We start from the raw sequence: 21,544 nt of genomic DNA, 5'->3' as shown, positions 1-21,544 counted from the left end.
GTACACTATGCCTTATGCATTTAAGTATAGGAAAAAGTAGTCTACAAATTATGTGAACAATCCCCAAAGCAGCTAATAAAGAATTGGCTATAATTCAGTTTGTTTTTTATGGAGTAGATGAGTAATTGATGGTATGACAAGTGTATTATGCTAATGGAATCATTTAATATCTTATGTTAACACCCACCTAAAAGGAATACTAAGTTAATTGATGTCTATTTAAGGAAAACCCTGCAGTGGTGTTGAATGTCAGAACTCATGATTTGGTTGCAGCTACTCTATCAGCCTGCCATTCCAGTTTCAATTTGACAATTTCTTTTCATCAGAATTGTTTAACACTTTCACTCCATTTGAAGCTTTTCCATAAACTTTGTAATGGCAGGTTGAGGACCTCACAAGTGTTTATGAAGAAGTTGATGAAGAGCAGTATTCGAAACTGGTTCAGGCACGGCAGGATGATGACTGGATTGTGGATGATGGTATGTGGAGGAAATTGCCTGCTAGGCACTGTGTTCGTTACTTCTTGATTGTTATGTGGGGCAGTTGCTGTGCCTGAGGAGATGTGAGGCAGTTTCATTAGTTATCTTTTTCTTTACTGTGATAAAATACCTGATGAAAACAACCTAAGGAAGGTAAGGTTCATTTAGGTCACAGTTTGAGGCTATAGTCCATCATCCTTGGGAAGGCATGGTGGCAGAAGTGACATTGTACCTGCAGTCATGAAGGAGAGGGGGGAATGCTTTGTGTTCTGTTTGCTTCCTTCTGTTTAAGTCCAGGGTCTCTATGGAATGGTGCTGCCCACACTTGATGGGTCTGCCCACTTTAGTTAATCTTAATCTAGATAAGCTCCCACAGGCATGCTCAGAGGCTTAGCTGCTAGGTGCTTCTGTAGCCTGTCAGTTTGGCTGACAGTCAATATATGCTGTCACAGCATTGCTACATATTTTTTGTTTAGATTTTCCATAGTGCAGCAGGTTGTAGGTATGAGATATAATTTGAGCCACAGAAAGTATCTTGAAGAGTGGTCTTTTTGTTTTTGTGTATAGGTCATTGGTTCCTGCTTATAGGTTCTAGGTTCTGATTTCCTTCCTTCCTTCCTTCCTTCCTTCCTTCCTTCCTTCCTTCCTTCCTTCCTTCCTTCCTTCCTTCCTTCCTGCCTGCCTGCCTGCCTGCCTGCCTGCCTGCCTGCCTGCCTGCCTGCCTGCCTGCCTGCCTGCCTGCCTGCCTCCCTCCCTCCCTCCCTCCCTCCCTCCCTCCCTCCCTCCCTCCCTCCCTCCCTCCCTCCCTCCCTCCCTCCCTCCCTCCCTTCTTTCCTGCCTCCCTCCCTTCCTCCCTCCCTCCCTTCCTTTTTTTCCTCTTTTCTTTTCTTTTTTGGAGACAGGGTTTCTCTATGTGTCTCTGGCTGTCTTGGAACTAGCTATGTAGAGAAGACTGTCCTCAAACTCACAGAAATCCACCTGCTTCTGCTTCCCGACTGCTGGAATTAAAGGTGGCATTACCACTGCTGGCGTAGGTTCTGATTTTCTGGCATGAGAATATTGATCAGAGGAAAGAGATGAAGACTATATTCATGACTCCTATTTCTGTAATTGGTCAACTATGTGACTGGTCTTCCCATGGAAATTAGGGTGCTTTTCAGGGCTTGTGATATTTCCTTTTCTTTCATAGAACAAAATGACTATAAAGCAGCCTTTTTTGATCCTGTGTGTCAGATCGTTTCTTTAGCTCACCTAGCTAGATATGCTATGTATCTTTGGGGTTTGACTTTGTATCTGCTGTGTGGATGCTACTATATCTTTTCTAATACCAATTTGAACAGAATTCTACCAAACAAATTGGAACATACCAGAAAAAGTGAGTAAGTAAGTGTTTGGGTTTTAATTTTTTGAGCCATGAATAAAATATTATTGTTCACTTTTTATTTTTTGTTACTTTGAGGCAGGCTTTCATTCTGTAGCCCTGGTTGGCCTTCAGCTTGTTTTGTAACTCCAGCTGGCCTCAAACTTGCAGTCTCCCTGCCTTAGCTTCCTAAGTGCTGAGATTACAGAGATGCACCACATGCCCAGCTTTGGACCACTTTTAGAAATTAATTTCAATATTAAATTTTATTCTTTCAGATGGTACAGGCTATGTGGAAGATGGCCGAGAAATTTTTGATGATGACCTTGAGGATGATGCACTTGACACCTCTGGGAAAGGTACCTATGTTTTGTTTTGAAAGATGTCATTTTGAGATTTTAAGAATTGCCTAAAATTTGGAGTGAGTTGGTATTCTGATACAGTCTGGCTTTGAGAGTATGTTCTATTTTTTTTTTTTTTTTTTTTTTTTTTTTGGTTTTTCAAGACAGGGTTTCTCTGTGGTTTTGGAGCCTGTGCTGGAACTAGCTCTTGTAGATCAGGCTGGTCTCGAACTCACAGAGATCTGCCTGCTTCTGCCTCCCGAGTGCTGGGATTAAAGGCGTGCGCCACCACCGCCCGGCTTTTTTAGTTCTTTAGTAATTTTTTTTTTAAATTTATTTATTTATTATGTATACAATATTCTGTCTGTGTGCATTTCTGCAGGCCAGAAGAGGGCACCAGACCTCTTTACAGATGGTTGTGAGCCACCATGTGGTTGCCGGGAATTGAACTCAGGACCTTTGGAAGAGCAGGCAATGCTCTTAACCACTGAGCCATCTCTCCAGCCCCCTTTAGTAATTTTTGAATTGCAGATTTTAAAGGATGCAACAATAAGTAATGTCTTTTAATTCCTATTGAAGTGATGTATTTAAAATATTTGCCCTTTAATATAGTATAGTTTCTTAGAAAAAAGGTTTATATACCAAGGTAATTATGAAGACAACCCAACACAAAACTGTAAACTCCCTTAAAACATGATGCATTTGTTGTAGTTAACTTGTAAAGTGTGATGATAATCAGTGGTGAATTTAGTAAATAAAAATGTCATGTAGATGATAATATGTTGCCATGTCAAAAGGATGAATGAGTCTGTTGGGGAATCAACTTGCTTTAGTTGAAATTTTAAATGATCCTCATTTTTGATTTAACATTTTATACATTTGCTTCCTTTCCCTTTTCCTAACCACATATACAAAGACTTGTGGTGAGTTTTTTAAACTTCAGCAGTGGCTTTCCAAGAGTAAGGATGCTTGTCTGTTTAACCATAGCACCATTTTCATGGTATTATCTAATATGATGTCTATAGGAAAAATTTCTAATTAGCTCAAAAATATTTTTATAATTAAAACATTTATTGACATGTGTGTGTGTGTGTGTGTGTGAGAGAGAGAGAGAGAGAGAGAGAGAGAGAGAGAGAGAAAGGGACAGAGGGAGGGGGCATATGCATGCACTGGCATGTCTGTACCACAGTGTTCATTTGGAGATCAAAGGACGTTTTGGGAATTGGTTCTTTCTCTCCACCTTGCTTGGAGGCAGCATCTCAATCTGTTGATTTCCTGCTATGACTTTGACTTCCAGGTTAGCTGAACCCCATCCTAGCTGATTTTTCTACCATAGTTTCTCATTTGACTGTAGGAGTGCTACAATTATAGATGCATGCTACCCTATCCCAGATATTTTAAACCTGGGTTCTAGGAACTGAACTCAGGGTGTCAGGCTTGCTCAGCAAGTGCTCACACCTAATGAGCCATCTCCTTGGCTCCCCTAATTTTGAAAAGTTTTTTTCAAGACAGAGTTTCTCTGTGTAACAGTTCTAGCTGTCCTGGAACTCAATTTGTACTCCAGGCTGGCCTTGAACTCACAGAGATCCGCCTGCCTCTGCCTCCCAAGTGCTGGGATTAAAAGTGTACGCCACCACCGCCTTGCCTGATTGTTTCTTTGTTCTTAAGTTCAGGTTAGATATTTTGGCAACAGTAAAGAAATACTTCAGAGTAAATATGACAACACCTATAGCAGTAGAGACCTTCCCGTTGATCAGATATCATTTGCTCCATTATTATTGCTAAGTTTGATTTCTTGGTTAAACTGATAATGTCAGATTACTTGCAAAACTTTCTCCCTTTTGTAGTCATGCAGGTACTGGATGATTTTAAGCCATATATATTGTATATAGCCTATTTCCTCACAAAACTTCACCAAATGCTTTGAGTAGCTATTGGTGATTCTCTCTATTTTTAAATTATTCATTTAATTGCTTTTTGAGATTAGGTCTTGTTTGCCATGTTACTCTGGCTGCTGTCAAACTCTTGAACTCTAGTGATCCTTTTGCCTAAGCCTCATGTGTTCATTAAGCATTCTGGGTATCATTGCACCCTGCTTCTCTATTCTTTTATTTTATGACTTTGAAATTGGACTTTTCTAAGAAATATACTATTAAAGTTCAGTATCCATTAGTTTCCTTTTGTGTGTGTTGGCTGTTGAGCTTAAGTGTGAGTGAGTATGCTGGTGGTCAGAGAAAGACCCTGGGGTATCTTCCCTTTTCACCCTTCATCTAATTCTTTTAGACAGGGTCTGAAGTCTGCTGTTTTTGGCCATGCTGGTTGTCCAGTGAACTCTCTGAATCTATTCATTTTCCTATCAGCACTGGGGTTATAGGCATGAAAGGCTATACCTGGTTATTATGAGTGTGCTGGAGATTTGAACTTGAGTCATCTTGCTTTCATAGCAAGTGGTCTTTCATTTTTCCTTTTGAGGTTCACATTTTAACGGAGTCCTTTTAATCATCATTTTGACAGGGTCCTGCTAGTCTTTGAACATTCCCCAGCTTTTAGAGCAAAGATGATTTTTCAGTCCCTATCTTGTATACTTCTGTCATAAACCTGGAATTGGCTGTTTCTCCCTAGAATCTTGATTCTTTTTAAGTGGGGATTGTATTCAAATCTGGGGAATGGATGTACTCATTGCTACTGAGGTATAGAGGTTATGCTTGAATTATGGCAGTGTTGTTAATTGTATCATTTTGACCTGATCTTATCACGTCTAAATTTTAATTTTGCCAGCTGTGTAGTAGGAAGTTGGAATGGACAGGAAGTATCTCAGAGAAAGGACCTATGTCCCAGTTGCTCAGTTTTGATCACTGTAGCTGGTACAAAGGAAGTACGCAGTATTTCTTGAGTTGAAGGAGTCATCATTGTGTTCCCGTGATTGTAGTATTCTTTCTTCTTGATTAGATATCAGTGAAAAGAAGTTTTGAGATTCTAGAAAACAGTCTTAGAAATTTTTACTTCTTGTTTTGTGCTACCATATACCTACAGCTCATCAATATTACAGTATCCTTTGCCAGAAGCCTGGTAAGATCAGAAGAGCTTTGGAAGGGAAATAGGATCCAACAATTTACTTTAAAATTTACAGAAAAGTCACAGAATTTTGCCTAGAAGTAAAAGGTCAACTGTATTTGAAATCATCTCATCATGTATTGACTGCATACCATAGAGCTAGAAAAGTATATCAACTACGTCGCAGTGAAAAGAAATCAATGAGAAAGCACAGTAAAATAAAGCTAGCACTAAAGAACTCCACATCAATATTTACTTATACTTTTTCCCCAGTATTTCTGAATAAATCCTACTAACCTACAGTGGTGAGATTAAAGCCTTCTCATGAAGTCTTTCTTGTTTGTTTCAAACTTCTTTTGACTTCTCTGTACTCACTCTTAAAGCCCGAGTTTTGTTTATTGGCATTTAAACATTGTTCCAAATGATGTCAATGAAAATCTGAAGACCTTTGTATAATTCCCTTGTCTTAAAGTTTCACAAATATCCTACAGTTTTCACAGACCAGGCATATAAAAAATATATTATTCATGACTTTTAGTAAATTTGCAATGTGTGCAGCCATTTCCACTATCTGATTCCAGAGTAGCTTTACTTTAGATGCATGCCCAATTCTCATTAAGAAGTTACCCCCCTATATTCCTTCAGTGCTTGGCAGCTATTGATGTACTTTATGTTTCTGGGTTTGCTTATTCTATTAGGACATTTCATATAAATGGAATTATAAAATAATTGACCTTTTGGGTCTGGCTTCTTTGACTTAGCATAATGTTGCTAATTTATTTCATTCATGTTATAGCATGTGCTAGTACTTTATTTCTTTTTATAAATGAATAATATACTATTATGTGATATATATATGTATATATACATACACATCACATATTATTTATCTCTTCATTAGTTGATGGGCATCTGTGTTTTTTCCATCTTTTGTTTGTCCTTATTGCACTTTGAACATTGTGTTCAACTCTTTGCTTGAGTACTTTTTGTTTAGAAGGCTATATACCAAGAATTTTGTGTATTTTGATTTATTTTTGTTACATAAAAGATAATTTCTACATAGTTACTTTCCATGTTTTATTTCACATAGTAAGGTACCCTGAAAATCACTCTAGTGTGATATGTAGAGTATGTAGAAATCTTTCCTTCATGTTTATGTGTCTGTAGCTGCAAAGCAGCATGCGGATGCTTCTTGGTATAAGTATTCACTACTTTCAATGAACTCCTTGGAAGGACTCAATAATTTGTTATTATAAATAGTACCATATCTGGTAACTCTGTGCCTTCCTCCTGGAAAATTCCTAGAAATGAAGTTGCTGGCTTATAGAGTAAGTGTACCTGAAACTTTTTAAATTATCTTAAAAGTTTTTTAAAAAGATTTATTTATTTTAAGTGTATATGAGTGTTTTGCTTGCCTGTATGAATGTGTACTACTTGTGTGCATGATGCCCATGGAGGTCAGAAGCAGGCATCAGATCCCCTGGAACTTTAGAGTTATGGATGGTTGTGAGCCACCATGTGGAAGCTGGGAACTGAACTTTCAAGAGCAACAAGTGTTCTTAACTTCTAAACCATCTTTCTGCCCCTATCTATTTTTAATGTTTCTTCATGTTTTGTTTATATGTATGTCTGCACCAAATGCATGCCTGGTGCCCATAGTGGCCAGAAGAGACCATAGGATCCCCCAGAACTAGAGTTTTACAGGTGGTTGTGATCATGTAGATGCTGGGAATTTAACTTGGGTCCTTTGGAACAGCAGTTCTCTTAACCCATTTCTCTCTATTTTTAGGTTTATTATTATTTTATGTTCATGATGTTCTACCTGTACAAATGTATGAGGGTGTCAGAAGCCCTGGAACTGGAATTAGACAGGTGTGAGCTGCCACTTAGAGGCTCATTACATAGCACAGGTTATTTTTGAACTCAAGCTCTTTCAGTTTCACCTTGAGTTCTCCTGACCCAGGTTATTGAATGCTAGGATTACAACCCTGAACTATTGTGCCCTTCATGTTCTTTGTAGGAATTATGCATTTTTATAAACAGTATACAAGTATCTGTTTCCCCAAAGCCTTGCTAACAATGTATTGTCAAGCTTTTGAGATAGGAGGGCTTTGCCTTGTCTTATTGTATCTTGTTTTATCCTTTTTGGCTGTCATCTCTTGGAGGCCTGCTCTTTTCTGAAGAGGAGAGGAGGGATAGTGCGTCTGGGAGAGAGGGGAGATGGAAAGGAGCTGGGAGGAGTGGAAGAGGGGGAAACTGTAGTCGGAATGTATGTATGAGAGAAGAATCTGTTTTCAATAAAAATAAAAAAAAAAAACCAAACCACAACAAACAAACAAAAAAGACAGTTGAATGTTGCCAGAGGAAGGACACTAGAAATCTTCGTGGGGGAGAATAAAACCTGAATTTTGATATCACACTGATGCAGATATGGGCAACATTAATTGAACTCAGTGGGTTATAGTAGAAAAGGACATGAAATTGGGAGAGTGATATGTTGGAGGGTCTGGGGGTAAGTTGGGGCAAGGGAATTGTAGGTTAGATATCATTTAGATATATTGTGTATATATATATATATATATATATATATATATATATATATATATGAAAATTTCAACCAGGTGTGGTGGCACATGCCTTTAATTCTACCACTGGGGAGGCAGAGGCAGGCATTCCCAGCCAGCCTGGTCTATAGAGTGAGTTCTAAGATAGCCAAGGTTACACAGAGAAAACCTGTCTAGAAAAACAAAAAAATCAAAGAAATAGATTATTAAAAATTTTGAGCACCCCCAAGATACTTGTGTTGTTTATTTTTAAATTTGTCATTTTGGTGTTAATATTGATTTACCGCTTTAGAAATGGTTAGTCAACATGGTTTATTGAAAACTCAAGTATGTGAGTTGCCAACTTATAAAGTAAATTTTTGTAAGTAATTGTGTTGTTTTCTAGACTTCTTTTTTATGAAGCAGAGTTGAAATTTATTAAACAATATTTTTCTTAATAGAATTGAGAATGGGTTAGAATTGAGAATGGGTTAGTATTAAGAGTGGTACGTGAAAAGAGTGAGACATAAGTGTGTTTATTGGTTTTTTTATATGAATGTCACATTTCTTTAGACTTTTTTTTTACGTCATGTAGTCTATGTATATTGCTACTGCACTGTTTCAATTGGTCATTCTAGTTTCTTTTTAGTTTTATATTTTTTGGAATGAATTGGAAAATGATATTAAAATGGACAGTATTAGAAAAGTTCTCAGGTGATTTAGTCATGCCCACAAAGAAAGACAGATAACAAAAGTTCTCTTTGAATGAGCAAGTACACTTGTGCCACTCAGTTTTGATACAGCATAGAGCATGTGTCCAGTTGCTGTTGGTTCCAGATTATCTTTATTGCCTTATTTTTTGTGGGAAGGAAGACAGCAAGTTTCCCTTTGCAAAAGCTTTGCATTTCTACTAACTGATGTGGGGTGTCCTTCTGTATGTGTTGCTTTATTGGTTGATGAATAAAGATGTTTTGGCCAATGACTTAGCAGAGCAAAGCCAGTTGGGAAGTCCAAACAGAGATATATAGAGAGAGTAGGCAGAGTTAGACAACATGTAGCTGCCTAAGGAGAAGGACATGCTGGCGGAACCTTACTGGTAGGCCACAGCCTCGTGTGATACACAGATTAATAGAAATGGGTTAATTTAAGAATTAAGAGCTACCTAGAAATATGCTTAAGCTATTGGCCAAACAGTATTGCAGTTAATATAGTTTCTCTGTGATTATTTGGGTCTGAGTGTTCGGGAAACGAAAGAGCAGTCTCCTTCTACAACAACTAGTCACCTACCCTCCCCTGATATTTAACTCATTATATTTCATTGGTTCTCATAATTCAGTCTTCATTTTTCTTCAGTTTATCTCATTTAAAAGACTTTCCTGTGTACCTTCTGCAGAATTTCCCAATTTTGTATTTTGAAATCTTAGTTTATTTTCTTTTTAAGTTCTCATATATAGACAATGAGTGACTGCAATTAGGCTTTAGTTTTCCATCTAGCTCGTGTTTCTGAATACATTTTATTTCAATAGGAAGTGATGGCAGAGCACACAGAAAGGACAGGAAGGATGTAAAGAAACCTTCAGTGACAAAACCAAACAATATCAAGGCAATGTTCATTGCTAGTGCTGGGAAGAAAACTGCAGATGTGAGTTTCAGGTTTCCTTATATTGTTTTTCCCCCTCTATGAAATGAAATTAATTTTTCATTGCCCAAATTGTATGTGCTCAATACATGTTTGAGTAATATTCTATGAATTGCACTTAGGTTTGTGAATTTAATTGAATTTAGGTTTTATGTGAATATAGGTACTTCAGTGGTTTCAACTTAGGAGACAAAAGAAAATTGAATAGAAATGCTGAAATGACAATTTTTTAAATTTTATTGACAAGCAAGAGTTACGGAGTGAAGATGAAAATAGAGGCTGGGAGTATAAATTTAATTAGATATGCACAGGTGATTGTTAAACTCTGAATAGTAGATGAGAGTGAGCCGTGAAGGACTGATGGGATCAGGTTCTTCCTTTCAGAAATGTATGTGTGGTCTGCATGAAAAAGTTCAATTCAGAATCTCATTTGCACTTTTAAAAAATTTTTATATAATACACAGAAAGCAGTAGACTTGTCCAAGGATGATCTGCTAGGTGACATTCTACAGGATCTTAACACTGAGGTAAGTGAATTTCCTGGAGTTATAAGATACAGGGGCATAGACTGAAGAAACAGTTCAGTAATTATACAAAACAAACTATCACTAGAAAGAAATGTGCCAGGATACCACCAAACATGCACATACAAAATCCCCCCCCATACAAAAAAGAAAACAAAAGCCCCCAAATTAGTTTTTTCTCACTGTTTTAGGTTTCTTCTCATCATTTTAGGTGATGAGTTTCGAACTGTTACTGCTCTAGGATTATGTAGATGGGCGGTGTGGGTGTGTGTTGGAAGTAGTAAGAATCCACCCAGTAGTTGGTTCTGTGAATTTTCATTGCTTGTATTTTGTTGCTATAGTGTATGTTCCATAAATAGATTGAAGCCTGTCAATCAGCACACTTAGGCATGAGAGCCCCTTTCTGAATTCTGAGTAGGAGTGAAGGAAGAGTAAGTGAGCTGCCTTTGATAGAACTCAAACAGGCTCTTTTACACTGTGAATTTTGCGATTTGGCCATATCGCATAAAGACTAAGCTTTTGTTTAGAGGTGTACTTCTTTCTAAGTGACTACTGATTGACTAATATCAACACTATGTAGTTCTATTTTGTTTGATGTTAAATGTAATACCTGAAAGAGTAAGTGAAGAGAGTATGTTAAATATTTGAAAGAAAAGTAATTAGGGATTGATTAAATATCTATTCTGGTTTTCTAGTGATTTCTGTAGTATTGTTGCTATAGTAACTGCAGTACATGAGCATGGATCCTGTTTGGGGGGCAGGGAAGGAAAAACACTTTACTTATTTAGGCATAAGCAAAGAAATGTACTTTTTCTGTTATGTGGTAAATCAGGCATGACAATGAAATGTCTGTCTTCTCTTTCCTTTTAGATATCTCAAATATCTCCACCACCTGTATTGATACCAAAGAAAAAAAGATCCACTGGAGCTTTGCTCAATCCTTTCTCAGTGCACACCCCTAAGGTAAACTCTGTAGGAATATTGTTCTGCTTTAAATTTGTTTTATTTGCCTATATGAAGAGAGATGATGATTTTGAATTTGTTTGTTTCTTTTAAATTAGAACTTCTGTTCAATATATAGTTTCATGTATTTCAAAAATAGCATGTGCCTGCATTTTTGTAGTAAATTTTGTAGTAACTAGTACATGTTTATTATAGGTATTACAACTGTGTTAAATGCAATAATTTTCTTCCTGGAAACAAGTATTTTTTGTGTAAATCCAGGTAACAGTAAAATAATTGAAGCCATTACATTAATAATACACAAATCTTTTTATAAGTGGGAACTGTCATTATCTTTGGTCAAGGTAGGACAGTTGCATATTTTTAGTATGCAGTTCTAACTGACTAAACACTTAAAAACATTTACAGGCAATTCCTTCAGGAAAACCTGCTTCCCCTGTCCTTAAGAAGGAACCTCTGTTATCTCCCATTCCTCTTAAATGTGCTGAATTTGCTGGTAAGTCTCATATCAGGCAAAAGTACAAGTTGTTGAACAGTAACTGCAACACATAGAGGCTTGGTGATTTTGAAGGTGGCACATCTAATCATGAAAGGTTGAATTTATAGTAGTAAAAATTAAAAGCATTCAACCTGAAGATTAAAGAGAAATATAACATAGGGAAAGGCTGTTATTTCAATGTAGAGTAAGCTTTGTGGCCCATGACACTTGCATGTGATGGGAACATATGGTGATGTTTACAGGAGAGTTGGCCCAAACGGAGTGTCCAGAAGATGAGCAGGAATCAGGGATAATGGAGTTTGAAGATGGTGACTTTGATGAGCCCATGGAAGCTGAGGAGGTAGATGGGGAGCCTGTGACTGCCAAGACTTGTGACCAAGAGAATGATCCAGTAGAGAGGGTGAAACATGAGGCAGATCCTACAAAAGGGACCACATGTTTCTTGTAAGTACATTTTATAATATTTCAGAAAAATAGTACTTTAATTATTCTGTTGGATTATAAAGTTTTTGAAAATGTGATTTCTGCAGAGAAAGTTTTCTCCCAGATGTGTCTTGTTGGGAAATGGATCAGGAGGATGAAAGCAGTTTCTTAGCTCAGGAAGTTCAAGTGGATTCCAGTCACCTCCCATTAGTAAAAGGGGCAGATGATGAACAAGTATTTCAATTTTATTGGCTGGATGCTTATGAAGATCCATACAATCAACCAGGTAATCATACCTAAGGTAAACTTAGACTTTTAGTACAGAGTGTAATGCCTTTTCCTTTAAATAGTTTAGTGATTCTTACTGGCTTTGTTCTAATGGAATCAGATAGTAATTTGTCTCTTTAAATTAACTGATTATTTCTTTTTTTGAGACAGGATCTGGCTTTGGCTGTCCTAGAACTCCATATGTAGACCAGGCTGGTCTTGAATTCACGAGATCCACCTGGCTCTGCCTCCCCAGTGCTGGGATTAAAGACCTGTGCAACGACACTTGACCTAATTTGTCTTTTTATTCAACAGAGAATAAATACACACTGAGGTGGAGAGCAGGAATTTAAGACAGGACCTGGAGGCAGGAACTGATGTAGAGGTCATGAAAGAGTACTGCTTTCTGGCTTTTTTGCTCCTTGTGGCTTGTTCAGCCTGCTTTCTTTAGTACCCAGGACCACCAGCTCAGGGGTACCACTGTCCCCAGTGAACTGGAAGCCCTACACATCAATTATTAATCAACTAAGTGTACCACAGGCTTGACCACAGGCCAATATTGTGGGGGCATTTTCTGTAAATTGAGGTTCCCTTTTTTCAAATGACTACCTTGTGTCAAGTTGACAAACAAAACAAAACTAGCTAGTACAGCTAGATACTGAAGACCTTAAAAGCCTTCTCAAGGAATTTCAATCTTACTCGAAGAATGTGTCAGTCAGAAGGTTTAATTGTAGTGTGTTATGATCTCATAATTGACCTTACATTTTAACAGGAATGCTCTGACATGTGTGGAGAAGTGTGTGTGTGTGTGTGTGTGTGTGTGTGTATGTGTGTAAGCACTCAAGGAGGCTGGAGTAGGGTAACAGGGAAATGTGGAATCCCTGAAGACCAGTCAGTTTAGGGTAGAAGTGTTAGATAATTGGAACCTGATTACTGTGTAGAAATAGAAAAGTAGCCGGGCGGTGGTGGTTCATGCCTTTAATCCCAGCACTTGGGAGGCAGAGGCAGGCGGATCTCTGTGAGTTCGAGGCTAGCCTGGTCTAAAAGAGCTAGTTCCAGGACAGGCTCCAAAGCTACTGAGAAACCCTGTCTCAAAAAACAACAACAAAAAAAGAAATAGAAAAGTAAAGAGATTTAAACTATATTTTGATGTAAACATTTTGTAGATTGTATGGGGCCAGGAAATAGGAGTCAAGACTGACTCTGGTTATTCTTCTTTTTTTTTTCTTTGTTTGCTTTCTGAGATAGGGTTCTTCTTTGTAGCCCTGACTGTCCTGGAACTAGCACTGTAGACCATGCTGGCCTCAAACTCAAATGATCTGCCTCTCAAGTGTTGGGAGTAAGGGTCACCACCAGGTTTCACACCGGGTTTCTCCCTGGTCATTCTAATGAGCTAATTCTGTGAATTCTTGACTCACAAAATGCTAGTAGTGGGTTGACTAAAATGGCTGTCCAATATAGAACAAAGAGAATATTCTTTATGAATTTGTAGGACTGAGCATCCAGTGAGGGATATTGTTATTCCCTCTTGTAGGGGAAAAAATCACCTAAGCTCAGAACACCATTGTGATGTCAGAGGTATATTACTCCATTTTGAACACAAATACCTGTCTGAGAAGGTCCTCAGTAGTAGGAGCCACTTGTTTGTTCCTGGCTGCCCAGACTCGAAATAACCATTCAGAAACTATGTTATTTAAATCACTGCTTGGCAAATCGCTTAAGCATATTGCTAGCTAGTTCTTATATCTTTGCTTAACTCATTTCTATTAATCTGTGTATCACCATGTGGCTGTGGCTTACTGGGTAAAGTTTTGTCTAGATCTGGCATCTGTCTCCAGTGGGGTTACATGTCTTCTCCCTGACTCTGCCTTCTTTCCCCAGTATTTAGTTTAGTTTTCCCCACCTAGCTCTACTCTGCCCTGTCAATATTCATTAACCAATAAAAGCAACACATATACAGAAGGACCTCCCACACCACTCCTTGAACTGAACAGATGTCTTTTCTATGGCTGTTTCTGGGTCTGTGTCTCTGCTACCAGATTGAACTTGTTTTATGTTCTTCAGGTTAAGTTTTTAAGAAATTAAAAAGTACTCCCAAGTGAAGTAGTGGAAATGTGTGTGTGTGTGTGTGTGTGTGTGTGTGTGTGTTTGTCTTTAGCCTCTTTGCTCATCAACAGAAGGGAAAACAACTTTTCACTTACCATGGTTCATTAAATGAATTCATCTGCTGTGGGTATTAAAACTGCATTTGAGTAGCTAGCTGCCTTTGCTAGCCTTGGGGTTCATGTCTTCTGTATTGTTTTCTGTTAAGACCTGTGGGAAAATTTAGTTTTGTAGAATTAAAGTGTTATAAGCAGCATAAGGACCCTTTCCTCAAAGTTAGTCTTTTTACAATAGGAGCTGGAAGTGGTTTAGCAGGTAAAGGCTGATTAGCTTGGTGACCTGAGTTCTGCCCTCAGAACCTATATGGTGAAAGGAGAGAGTTGACTCTTGCAGGTTGTCCTCTGACTTTCACACTCCCTCTCCCAATATATAAATGCTAAAACCTCAGGTATTTGTATACTGACATCTGTATTATATATATTTATAACTTGTAAGGCAGACTTTATAGATTTGTTTATGTTTAAATTAAGAGATGAGGAGAATTTCCTGTGGGCCCAGTATAGTGTAGGAATCTTTGTTAAAGGATCAGAGTCAATATAGTCAGAGTCACCATGGACTGTCTGATTAGTATAAAATACCATATACATCTGAAATAGAATAGTCTGCATTTAGATATGTTGGGATCTGTGGTGGATATAAGTGGTATTTTTCAGAATGATTTCCTGGAGACTGCATTTAATGAAACTTGAGGGAATAACTGTATATTAGTAAAGCAAGTATGTAAGAAGGATGACTAACTGTTTGACTTGGAGACCTGATTTAAATAAAACTAACTGGATATTACCTAGAAAAATGTTAATGGTTTCTAGAGGAATTGTCAGATCATTAATATACTTCCTCCTAGCAAATATTTATATGTTCTCTCAGAACCACTTAGGTAGCATGTGGCCTTATCTTAGTTTCTTGGGCAGTTATAGTCAAGCTCAGAAATGGTATCTTAACCGACTCCACTTTAGCTAGGGCATGATGATTTTGTTATGGATTCTTGCTTTTTTAAAATTTTTATTTATTCAATGTATCTTTCACATCATGCATCTTGATTCCATTCATTTCCCTGCCCCTTCGCATCTGCCCTCTACTCCTGTAATCGCCCCCAATAAAACAAAATTTAAGAGAAAGAAAGAAAAAAGGGAAAAATTAAAAATCTCTATCACAGAAGCTACAGTGTGACACAGTGGGTCACACAGTAAACCCCTTTGTCCATATATCATTACTTGCAAGTATTCTTTGTAAAGTGTCATTGGTCTGGTTCAAGGCCTCTGGTTTCTGTTACACCATCATTGTTGGGCACTTCTCAAGTTGCGTTCTCTGCAGTGGCATATGTTTCTGTTTATGATGCCAATGGGTTAAATAAAATAGCTTTTAAAAGCTGTAATCTTAAGGGGTTGAACAGTTTCATCATGATGGTTGCTAATGATCACTAAGCTTTGGTGAAGTCAATGCTGCTAATAAGAACGGAGTATGCTTAAAGACCCCGTTATTGTTGCTCACTTTCTTCCAGATTCTAAGTCAGTCAGTTATTGCTGAATGAACCATAATTATGAAAAGAATCTTACTCTTTGCATATCGGAACATATCCTGTCTTCATTATGACTTTTTCAAGGTTGAATAATCCTGACTGCACCTGGTTTCAGCTAGTAACTTTGGGGGGAGGAATGTAATCTTTGTTTACCATGATCTTTTTGTGGCAAATGAGGCATAAACAGTGTCAAATGTGTTGCATGAAGTGTGATATTAGTTTGACTGTAAAATGAGCTATTTGAATCTTTGAATCCAATATTAGGGTCTTCATTTTTTTCTTTGCATGGAGTTTTGATTTTTCATCTTTAACTGTTGTAAGGATGACTTAATTTTCTGTGCTACTCTGAAGATTTTTTTAAAACTATGCTCCTGTATTCCCTTTCCCTGTCTTTATATTCCCCACTTATACACCCCACCTCCTTGTTGAAAATTACACAATCTTTGTAAGAGTTTTAATCATCTGCAGAAATGAAAATCCTTGGGTGGTCTTATTTCTTTCTGCCAGGATGAGTGACAAAAGAAAACACTGATGAGCTGTCTTGGAAACTAGAGTAATTGGCCTTGTGAACAGTAACCTTTGCATGTGTCAGAATTTTCTTAGTGTCTTAAGATCAGTGGCTGTTTTGAGTGGCTCTATTGATTACTCATAATTCACGAAGCCCAGGATTTGGCAAAGTTGACCATCTCTTGAGTTGGCTGTCAAATCTTTGGAGTTCTTACTTGACAGCCAGTTTTTATGAATAGTGACTCGATGTTTTCAAAGCCACATTTTAATGCTACAGTATTTATTACCTAGTGATCTTAGAAGAATATAAGGGAATACAAATATGAACTAGATATAAATATGTGAACACAATTCATTGGGCCTTTGACTTGCCCCTTTAATTCGATTTACTTGAAAGTTTTATTTCCTTTTGTTTTCCTTTTTTCTTCAGGTGTGGTTTTTCTGTTTGGCAAAGTTTGGATCGAATCTGCCCAAATCCATGTGAGCTGTTGTGTTATGGTGAAAAACATCGAGCGAACACTTTACTTCCTTCCCCGTGAAATGGTAAACATTAGTGATTACCTTTTAATCTCAGTAATTGTGAATGACACAATTTTAATTTAAAAAGTATAGAAATAAATATAACTGAGTTTTTCTATTGTTATAATAAAAACTTAAAATATATATTGCTGGAGGCTGGAAAGATGGCTTAGAGGTTAAGAGCTGGTACTGTTTTTACAGAGAACCCAAGTTGAGTTCCTTGCACCCACATCAGGTAGCTTAGAACCCCCTAGAACTTTAGGAGATCTGACATTCTTTCTAGATTCCACTGGCACCTTCATATACATAGACACACACATAGACAAAATTTTTGTTTGTTTATTTTTGACACAGGGTCTTACTGCATAAGCTCTGGCTGGTCTGGAACTCACTATATAGGCTATGCTGGCCTTGAACTCATGGAGATCCGTGCCTCTGCCTCCTGAGTGTCAGGATTAAAGACGTGTCACTGTGCCAGGCTTCATAGACATAGTTTAAAAAATAATAAGTTTTAAAATATATGTAATGCTTACTTTTTTTTCTATTCCCCTTTTGCCTAGCACTATGGACTTGTAACTAAAAGTCTCTGCAATGGCATTTGATTCAGTTTTCATGCTTTTGCTCTCTAGGCAGCAGTAACATCATCTCCATGACTAATTAACAAAATCATTTCCGTTTCCTTTCCCTTCTTTATCTATACTTTTAACATCTCGAATCCCTTTAAGCCCCAGTCCTTTCCCCTTTCCATCTTAGTTTACCTGTGGAAACTTCTGGGCCAGGATTTAAAACTTGTTTTTCCCATTTTGTAGGATTGGTCATCTTTATTTCTGATTGGCTTTTATAATGCACTGGAGGGATTTGACATTGGGTTTAGTATACTTTTTAAGTCTTTGCCTTCACACTCATTTGTAAGACTGTGCTAGTCAATGTTTAAATGAGTAGAGGTGAAAATTGATTTAGGCTTCTGTTTTTTATGGATGAGAAGACTTATACTCTTTTCCCTTCATTATTCTTTCCATGGGATAACAGAAAATTGACCTAAACACAGGGAAAGAAACAACAACTCCAGTTACAATGAAGGATGTTTATGAAGAATTTGACTCAAAAATTGCAGCAAAATATAAAATAATGAAGTTCAAGTCCAAGGTTTGTATTCGATACTGTATTTTTTATGGTTCTTGTTTATTTTCTGATTTGCCAGATAGTTAACTGCATATTCATGCAGAATGCCTTCTGCATAGTTGTAACTCATTAAATGGAAATTTCATAGGTGTGAATGTAAAAACAGTATGCTAAATTTGCAAAACTACTTTGTTTCTTTTAAAATCACTTACAAAATAATGGTCATGAATTTGAATAGAAAAATGATTAGAAGCAAATAAATTAGTTGCCCCCAGTTCCTACAATATGTCATGTATTTCTTTTCTGAAATGAAGAAACTATTCTGATTTGTTTATACTAGTTATTGCCAGTGCAATTTTGCTTAAGAGGATGGGTAAGGCTTTGTCTTTAAAAATCCATGCCTATGATACTGTTTCTGACAGAATGAAAATGTTCTCTTTGTGTGATCTGTGTGGTGTATTGTCTTGATTTTGCTAAGCTTTTGATGTCTTTGGCTATGAATGTGGAAACTGTAGCCCATTTGAAAATACTGGCTATATAAATGGTTTCAGTAAAGGGAGGATTGAGTTGCTAAAGATAGGCTAACACTCTTAATTATGAGCTTGAAATTTAGAGTCACATCTTCAAAATTCCAGAAACAGTACAAAGAACCCCAAGTTTGAGCCCGGCGGTGGTGGTGCATGCCTTTAATCCCAGCACTCGGGAGGCAGAGGCAGGCTGATCTCTGTGAGTTCGAGGCCAGCCTGGTCTACAGGAGCTAGTTCCAGGACAGGAACCAAAAACTACGGAGAAACCCTGTCTCGAAAATTCAAAAAAAAAAAAGAACCCCAAGTTTGATCACCATCACTACAGACAGACAGCACCAAAAAACTCCAAAACCAAAAATTTTGGAAACAGTATATTATGTATGATAGTAAAGAATGTAGGTGCTGGGGCTGGATTGCTTGTGCATTCAAACTTTGCCCTGTGTGTACTACTGTGTAACTATGGAAAGTGCAGTCAGTTTTCTGTGCTGAAAAAGGAGCCGTATTGCAAAAGTTGCATAGTTAAATCACTTAATTCATATTAGGTGATAATTTATACTATAGTAATTTTTAACACATAGCTGATACTCACTGCATATGAAGTGAATTTATAATGTCAGGCTTTACACCAAGATGCAGTTGTTTAATTGTAGCAATGATTTAGTGCATTATCATTTTAAGAAATCAGTCTTTTATTGTTCCCCTTGTATGCACTTACTTCATAAGTTCTCTAGTGTTCAAAAGATGTTCTTTAATATTTTTGTCAGTAGGTGTTTCTAGTATTAGTTGAAAGGAGAAAAACTATCTTTTGTTTATTTTGGTGTTCTGTTAGGATACTAGATTCCTTATGATTAAATATGCGAACATGTATTATATGTATATCATACTGGCTGATTTAATTTTTGCAAAGATTTTGTCCTGATAATTTTTTAAATATCTGCTTACCCAGACAGTAGAAAAGAACTATGCTTTTGAGATACCTGATGTTCCAGAAAAATCTGAGTACTTGGAAGTTAGATACTCGGTAAGTCAGACAAAGAAAACTGGGGCTTAGTTTTGAATGACTTTTTTTATCTTCGAATCTTCATCTGGCTTTTAGTTAGGAGTATTGGCAGGATTCCTGAAGCCCACAGTTCATTAATAATTGAAATAGATAAAATTAAGTAATAGAGCATAAGTTATGCTGCCTTTCAAGTATACATCTTCAAATAAGAAAGTTGAAATAGCACAAGCATTTGTCAGGTGGAACAGATATGCTGCATGATGGAGTTGGACTTCATCAGTCTACAGAAATGTCTGGTGAGCAGAGGAGAGCTGAGAGAGGAGTTGCTACAGTGCTGCTCCTGCTCCTCTGAGAGGCAAAGTAGTTGTTTTGGGTATTAGCTGGACTGTTACCTTTTTACCTCTCTTCTGGTGTTTTGATCCTGCTGTTGGAAAAGGAATTTTTTTGACAGTGATGATGATGAAAAATAACGTGAAAACAATTTCAGTGAGTCCCATTCTATTGCTTTCATTCTTCTAATGGAGTGGTACTTACTTGGCTCTTCTTTATTAGTGAGACAGGACAACTCTGGACAGACATTCTCTTTTGAGGGAGCTTCTTGTCCTATTTTTCTTCTAACAGGTGTCATTAAGATGCATTATTTTGTCATAGTAAATTGTTTTTGTTTTCCATTGTGAATTGTTTCAGATTCATTTTTTAGTAAATTACATTTCCTATATATCAGAGGAGTTCTTCTGTTGTTCCATAGAAGCTTTGTTTATTTCAAATATCAACGGGAAAATGCGAAGTAATAGTTTTAAACAAAATGAAGTTTTTTCTTCTTCAGGCGGAAATGCCACAGCTTCCACAGCATTTGAAAGGTGAAACATTTTCTCATGTATTTGGAACCAACACGTCTAGCTTGGAATTGTTCTTGATGAACAGAAAGATCAAAGGACCTTGTTGGCTTGAAGTAAAAAATCCACGTAAGGAAAAATGCTAAGTAGATTACTGAGATTTTTTTTCACTTTTCTTTCCTTTTATTGAAAATAGATTTTTTTCTTATATAATATATCTTGATTATAGTTTCTCCTCCCTCTACTCCTTCTAGTTCTTTCCTGCCTCCTGTCTCCTTTGGAGCCACTTCCCTTCTGTCTCTTATTAGAAAACAACAGGCTTCTAAGAGATAACAACCAAACATGACAAAATAAAATATAAAATGAAACAAAAACTATCATATTGAAGCTGGACAAGACAACTTAACAGGAGGAAAAAAGAAAGAATTAGAGACTCCCTCATTCTCATAGTTAGCAGTCCCATAAAAATACTAAGCTAATAGCTATAGTTTTTATACAGAGGACCTGGTGTAGACTCTTGAAGGCCCTGCACTTGCTACTTCAGTCTCTGTGAGCTCATAGGCTCCTTGCTTAGTTGATTCAGAGGGTCTTGTTGTCCTGGTGTTCTCTATCCTCTCTGGCTGTTATATTATCACAGGTTCGAGGAGGGATTTGATGGAGATCTCCTATTTAGACTTTCTTTCTGCATAATGTCTGGCTGTTGCTGCTCCTTTCTTCCATAGGAAGCCATATGGTGACTGGATAAGGCACTGATCTAAGAATATAGCAGAATATCATTAGGAGTCATTTTATTGATACTTCTGTTTTGATCAGTAGTGTTTGGTTTTACCATCGGTCTCTGGGCTATCTAATCTCTGGTTCTTGGTTACTCAAACAATGTCAGGTATAGGTTCTATCTTGTGGAGTGCACCTTAGGTAAAATCAGATATTGGCTGGCTACTCCCTCAAGTTCTGTGTCACCATCACCCTAGCTTTATTTTGAAGGCAGGGCAGATTGTAGGTCAAAGGTTTTGTGGTTGGGTCGGTGTTCACGTTTCTCTTTCGGTAACCTGTAGAGTACCTTCCTACACCAAAGACACTACAGTGAGTTGTATGAGTGTTGCCTTTGGCATTAGGGCCCTGCTATCAGTTTCCAGAGAGTAACCCTTTGTTTTAGCAACAGCCAGAGTTGTTTGGGAATTTCCGTGGGATCTTCTTTAGATTTTTTAAGGGAAGTTAAAGAATTGGTCTATTTAATGTTTCTACTTCTTTTTTTGTGT

At 37.3% G+C, this 21,544-nt stretch overlaps 1 protein-coding gene across 3 annotated transcripts in view; it reads left to right on the top strand.

Moving 5' to 3' along the window:
• Positions 1-21,544, top strand: part of Pola1 (DNA polymerase alpha 1, catalytic subunit) — a 329,844-nt gene that overhangs the window by 8,340 nt on the left and 299,960 nt on the right. For 2 of the 3 annotated variants that reach the window (XR_009056492.1, XM_057760368.1), the window contains exons 3-14: positions 383-479; positions 2,118-2,198; positions 9,304-9,419; positions 9,881-9,943; positions 10,811-10,903; positions 11,312-11,399; positions 11,645-11,846; positions 11,933-12,111; positions 16,712-16,824; positions 17,830-17,946; positions 19,396-19,470; positions 20,276-20,414. Coding sequence is in view for 2 of the 3 variants with exons in the window: in XM_057760368.1 (XP_057616351.1) it covers positions 383-479; positions 2,118-2,198; positions 9,304-9,419; positions 9,881-9,943; positions 10,811-10,903; positions 11,312-11,399; positions 11,645-11,846; positions 11,933-12,111; positions 16,712-16,824; positions 17,830-17,946; positions 19,396-19,470; positions 20,276-20,414 (1,363 nt within the window). In the remaining variant the exon portion in view is untranslated. The remainder of the gene's footprint in view (positions 1-382; positions 480-2,117; positions 2,199-9,303; positions 9,420-9,880; positions 9,944-10,810; positions 10,904-11,311; positions 11,400-11,644; positions 11,847-11,932; positions 12,112-16,711; positions 16,825-17,829; positions 17,947-19,395; positions 19,471-20,275; positions 20,415-21,544) is intronic. The other variant, XM_057760369.1, reaches the window with a different exon arrangement.

Source organism: Chionomys nivalis, chromosome X, assembly GCF_950005125.1.
Source record: "Chionomys nivalis chromosome X, mChiNiv1.1, whole genome shotgun sequence".
In the NCBI taxonomy this organism is placed as follows: domain Eukaryota; kingdom Metazoa; phylum Chordata; class Mammalia; order Rodentia; family Cricetidae; genus Chionomys; species Chionomys nivalis.
Note: the sequence above shows the minus strand (reverse complement) of the source record. Positions and strands in the feature narration are given on the sequence as shown.